We start from the raw sequence: 5,720 nt of genomic DNA, 5'->3' as shown, positions 1-5,720 counted from the left end.
TTGTGTTCTATCTTTGTTTTTTTTTTCTCCATAAATTTTGTCAAATTTAGAATAAGAGCTGACATTCAGTTTCTTTGTTATTTTAGCCCACTTGGATCTACTCTAGCTGTTAATTGGAAAGAAATAGTGTTGATGCTGTTGATTTTGGCCAGAAAGATGAGTATTTTTTGGAACGAATGACAAGAATGTTTATCACCATCTTGGGGTAAGGGGTATATCTCAATTGGCACTGGTCAAATTTATTCCAAAAAAGTCTAATGATTTAATTTAGTTATCATCACTGTAAACCTAGAGTGGAGGGACATAAAATTATACTATGTATATATATGTAGATATAAATATTTATCTATGTATATCTTAAATGTTAAATCAATGTTTGCCAAATAAAAAAATTATAGAAAGTATTAAATGTAATGTCTTGAATTTCTTGGAAACAACTGCCTGGCCATATCAATATGTATATTTTCTAAAGTTTAGTAACATCCAAGATTCCTTGAATTTGCACAGGTATATTTCTTTCAAGCAGCTCAGAATTGTTTTTAAGTTAAAAAAATTCTCATTATCTTTTAGACTTTCTTGGTAAGAAGAGGGGTAGTCATTTGAAAGTAATTTATACTAAACATGGTATTAGAATAATTTTAGAAATCATGAATGTACTATGGTTTAAAGTGTTTTATACTTAGTGTGCTGTTAATTGCCATAACTGCATATCCCCCGTTTCTACCATTTTTATCTAGTACACTAAATAATACCTTGGAATCTTGACCTAGAATAATTGATTTGTTTTCCAAAGTTGAACAATCTACTCTTTTAGGATTTTGTTATCATTACTCTATTAAATCAATATGGATTTTAAAAACTAAAGTTTCCCCATTCAAATTAGAAGATAGCAACTACATGAGAGAAGAAAGTGTTGATGTTTGTGTCTTGGTTTTCATTGGCTTGTCACTATACTCCACAATTAAGAACGTAGTCAACAACCACAGAAGGCTTAATAATTCTAAGTATCCCTTTTTCAACTATTCAAAGATCATTTAGAGGAAAAAGTCATGTTGTCAATTGTGTATGTAAGAAGATAGAGAGTTCATACATAAAAGCTGTCCTCAAATATTTGAATGGCTATCTTGCTGTCCTGGAAAAGAGCGGATTTCTTCTATCAGGAGGAAGTTGCCAAAGGGTAGCTGGATAACCATCTGTCTGGGATATTGTAGATGTAATTCCTTAAATCTAGTAGGAATTAGACGAAGTAATCTTAAATGTTCTTTCCAACTCTGAGATTCCACGACATTATTAAAAGCTGAGTTGTTTGATTTTATCTATCATAATTAGATTAAGGAAAAAAAATAAAAGTGTCAGTACTCAATGGTCATTTATGGTGTTTTTTTTTTAAATCATTAGATGGAAGACTACAGTACCAAGCTTTTTAAAATACTTTAATGAATCAGATTTAAAATGTTGGGTTTGCAATTAGACACATACACAAATACACATTTGATGTATTTATTTGTGTACAAAATATGTTGTAATTTATCGATGTGTGTGCAGCAAAATATACTATCACATACAACAAAAATACAACATTTTACTTTCCCCTGCTTTCAAACATAGCAACACTGTTTTGGCAGTTCAGCAGCTAGAAAATAAAGTGCTATAATTAAGCAGTATTGGAATGTCTTCACTTCACAAATGTGATGTACAATTTTGGTATACAACCACATTTTTTTCACAGAATTGTAAGCTCAATACCCTGAAGACTTTCAGAAGATACAAATATTTGTATATATATCTACACGAATATATACACTGTATATATAAAGTGCTAACCTGAAGCATGTTTTCTTGGTGAGCTTTTGTGTTGGTTTAGGTTTGGAAATTTTTTTTTCATAGACGTTCACACTAATGGGTCTAGAAATTCATCAACAGGCACTGTGTAGTTCACCAATATTGTCCATTTGTGTAGGGCTGGGAGGAAGGAGAGAGGGCCCTTTCACACGTCACTGGGGGACCTAGAGCGGAAGTGCACTTTGGACTGGAAACAACCACAGAACAGGAGCCACATGGACCTCTGGATCTCCTGGTTCCTGTAGGCATAGATGATGGGGTTAATCATGGAGTTGTAGGTGGCAGGGAGCAAGGTGGCATAAGTGTACACGGAAGGATATTCATGACTGCCCACCACGCAGTAGATGGCGAAAGGAAGCCAGCTGGCTCCAAAAGTCCCAAGGACTATGGCCAGAGTGCTGACCCCCTTTCTGGTGGCTACGTAATGAGGAGGGGCCAGGAAATGCTGCTGCAGAGCGATCTGGTGAGCGTGGCGGCAAACCACCTTGCAGATGCGAGCATAAAGGTGCAGCATGATGGCGAAGACCACGAAGAAGGAAGTGGACAGCAGTGCCACGTGGCTGCGAGTGAGCGGCCGGACCACACTGCAGGAGGCACGATCAGCCAGGCAGTTCCAGCCAAGCACTGGCAGGAGCCCCAGGCACAGTGACACCCCCCAGGTCACTGCCAGCATGAGATGGACACATAGGAGGGTCCGCTCAGAGTAGTAAGTGAGAGCGTTATAGAGCGACAGGTAGCGGTCCACAGTGATGGCCAATAGGCTGCTGACTGAGGCAGTGAAGGAGGACACAAGGAAACCAACCGTGAGCAGGCTAACGGTCTCAGAAGGAATCACATACTGAAACACGAAGTTGAGAATGAGCCCGCAGCCCGCCAGCAGGTCAGCTGTGGCCAGGCTCCCCACCAGCACGAACATAGGAGTGCGCAGCGCTGGAGTGGAGGAGATGATGGCTACCACCAGTGCGTTCTCGCCAGCGATCACAGTGCCGGACACGCACAGCATCACATCCCAAGGGTTGATGGCCGACAAAAGTAGCCCAGGTGACCCCGCTGGCAACTGCGATGAGAGCTCCAGGGACCCATTGGTGCCACTGCCCAGCGCTGCATTCCCGGGGGGCAACCACCGAGTTGGGTCAGATGCTGCGGCTGTCGCTGCTCCTTCCACAGCAACCGCTGTTGCATCCACAGCCCGGGAGTCATTTAGGGAGGTGGCACTCACATTCATACTGGCCCGGAGCTGTAGCCTGAACCGAAGGGGAAAAGATGAGTGTCAAGGGTGCAGATCAGAAGCCCTAGCAACTTCCGCCAGGCGGAGTGGCTCTCTTAGCCCCAACACATCCCACCCTCAAACCCCAGAACAGAGAGGGAGAGAGGACATGCCCATATCTCTGAGAAAATGTGCACTTATACAGTACATTTTTTCATTTACTCATGAAAACCGATAGTGTTCCCGCTCACATGCACATATACTAATCACGTGTGCGCGCGCAAATATACATATAGTATATACACGTGTAGACGTATACATGCGAGAGGCTGGAGGATTGTTAAAATAAGCTGGTGTCTTTCCCACTTTTGCCAGCTAAAAACAAAGCACAAGCTCTGTGGGTAGCGGGTCGCTGTCCTTGGTGCTGACGAGCAAAGTTTCTGACTGCACTACAAAGGAAGATCCAAGCTCCGAAGCTGAGAAACCAAATGGAAAGCCTGGTTTTCCTTCTCAGATTTCTGGAGGAACCGGATCAAAGGTGGCAGAGGAGATCTGCATTGATGCATGGCACTCATCTCCTAGCCCACCTTCCTAAACGCTCCCAAAAGGGCTTGGACACTCACCTGGGCAAGTTACAGATGTGGAAGCTCTCTTTGCATGGAGACTGTTCTCACAAAAGTCGTCTGAAGCTCCTGCTGACGGTTCAGAGGGTGCTCGTCTTGCTGGGTCAGTGTGTGAGCATGAGGTAACGCTAGCCTGAGCCCAAAGTGGTCGTAGCTGTTTTGCTTTGCTTCTCGCTCTCTCTGTGTGAGTGAGAGATAGGAGAGAGAAAGGGAGAGTGAGAGAGATTGCCCTCCAGGAGGCTGACAGACAAGTCTCTGTGACGTCAAGGAACAGAGCTTTGGATCTGAGAGGTGCAGTTTGGTCTCTTGGCCGCGCCCCCAACTCTTTTCTCCCGCCTCCTTCCAGAAGCATAACAGTAGGTTCAGGGATTGGGGAAAGCAACAGCATTCGCCCTGGTTTAAAGAGCAGATGTTCCAAGAACCTCCAGGAATGAGAAGAGAGGAAGAAATAAGGGAGGGAGGTTGTGGATTGACAGGGTCAATTGGGAGTACTAATAGCTTAAAAACAATAAGGAAGGAACAACCAATCACTCCCAGTCAATTGGGAGTACTCATAGCTTAAAAACAATAAGGAAGGAACAAAAAGAAAGAAGAACAAGGAGGCAACTGAAACTCTGTGGTGGTGAAGGCGAGGTGAAGGGAGAGGTAGCTGAAAGAAAGAACTGACTATATACATATTGCATGCCATAGGCAATAAGGATCCCTGAGGTTGGAAATAAACTAATAACACAAAGTAGGCATTGTGAAGTAATATTAAGAAATTCCAGATGGGACTTTGGATACCTGTTTATTTGCACCGGTTTTGTTACTAACATATAACCTTGAACAAGGCACTTCTTAGGGTCTCCATTACTCATCTGTAAAAGCAGAGGATTGGAAGAAATTATTTCTAAGCTGTTAGAGACCTAAAATCCTTTGTTATAGAAGGATCCTGCATAGTACTTGGTTTGGGAGAAATACAATATATACATTTGGAGATTTGGAGGGAAACAGAGAGAGGAGGGACTGGGGACTTGTGGAAAGAAGGGAAAAAAGATAGTAGGACAGGGGGCAGCTGGGTAGCTCAGCTGGGCAGCTGGGTAGGACAGGAGGTCCTAGGTTCAAATCCGGCCTCAGACACTTCCCAGTTTTGTGACCCTGGGCAAGTCACTTGACCCCCATTGCCTACCCTTACCAATCTTCCACCTATAAGTCAATACACAGAAGTTAAGGGTTTAAAAAATAAAAAAAAAATGTGATTAAAAAAAAAGATAGTAGGACACTTTAAAGAAAAACAAATCATTTTAATGTCACCTGTGCTATTTTTCACTTTAGAATAAAGAACTGTGTATTGAAGATTTCAGCAGGTTTTCCCTTGCTGAAATGTTCCACAGTTTCACCAGAAGATAGTGCCCTTGAAACTTACTCTTTAATTAAAGGCCAGGATTGTGTCTTGTGAGAAAAGAAGAAAACAACAAAATGTGATTTACTTTCTTGGCAACAGACTTGTCCTGTTAATTATTACCCTATAAAACAAATTACAGCACTAAAATAGTGATAACTAAGCTGTACCAGACCAAAGGAGACAGGAACTTTATTTTCAGCATCAGATAAATTATCCATGAGGCTTAAAGGTGTTTCCTTTGTCAGTAAAATAAACTTATCAGATTAAAAAAACCCTCCAATTATGGAGGTTGTTATAGAGGCAGCTTGGTCTACTGTATACCCTCAGAGAGAGTTATCCATGATTCAAGGTATAATTTAGATTCAAATATACTCAGGAATATATTTCATGAGCCCCTACAGATGTGTTTATTTTATTAGTTAGCCAGATGACAAAGTTAGTTCAAAGCCTTGATAAACCAAGGGAATATTCTTCAACAAACACAGACTATATCAATGATAAAAATGGTCACATGTTGGGAAACATAGACACATAGGGCACACATGTGGTCAGACCCCACACAGTGGGGGTATCTCATATCTCCATTGCTACCAGAATTACCATTTGCTTCCAGAGGCTGCCAGGCCCATTCTACTATAAGGTTTGCTCCATTATATGATGGTCT

At 41.8% G+C, this 5,720-nt stretch overlaps 1 protein-coding gene across 1 annotated transcript; it reads right to left on the bottom strand.

The window, feature by feature from the left end:
* Window positions 1-1,987: 1,987 nt before the first annotated feature.
* GPR6 (G protein-coupled receptor 6) lies at window positions 1,988-3,067 on the bottom strand. The gene has a single exon (XM_044675985.1). The coding sequence runs from the start codon at window positions 3,065-3,067 to the stop codon at window positions 1,988-1,990; it is 1,080 nt and encodes a 359-aa protein (XP_044531920.1).
* Between the last annotated feature and the right edge of the window lie 2,653 nt (window positions 3,068-5,720).

The sequence above is a fragment of the Gracilinanus agilis genome, chromosome 4, assembly GCF_016433145.1.
Source record: "Gracilinanus agilis isolate LMUSP501 chromosome 4, AgileGrace, whole genome shotgun sequence".
Taxonomy (NCBI): Eukaryota; Metazoa; Chordata; class Mammalia; order Didelphimorphia; family Didelphidae; genus Gracilinanus; species Gracilinanus agilis.
The sequence above is the reverse complement of the archived record's forward strand: the minus strand, read 5'-3'. Positions and strand labels throughout refer to the sequence as shown.

What these genes read in the sequence shown, in the direction of transcription:
- GPR6 (XM_044675985.1), bottom strand. Translation starts at nt 3,067, where the DNA reads ATGAATGTGAGTGCCACCTCCCTAAATGACTCCCGGGCTGTGGATGCA.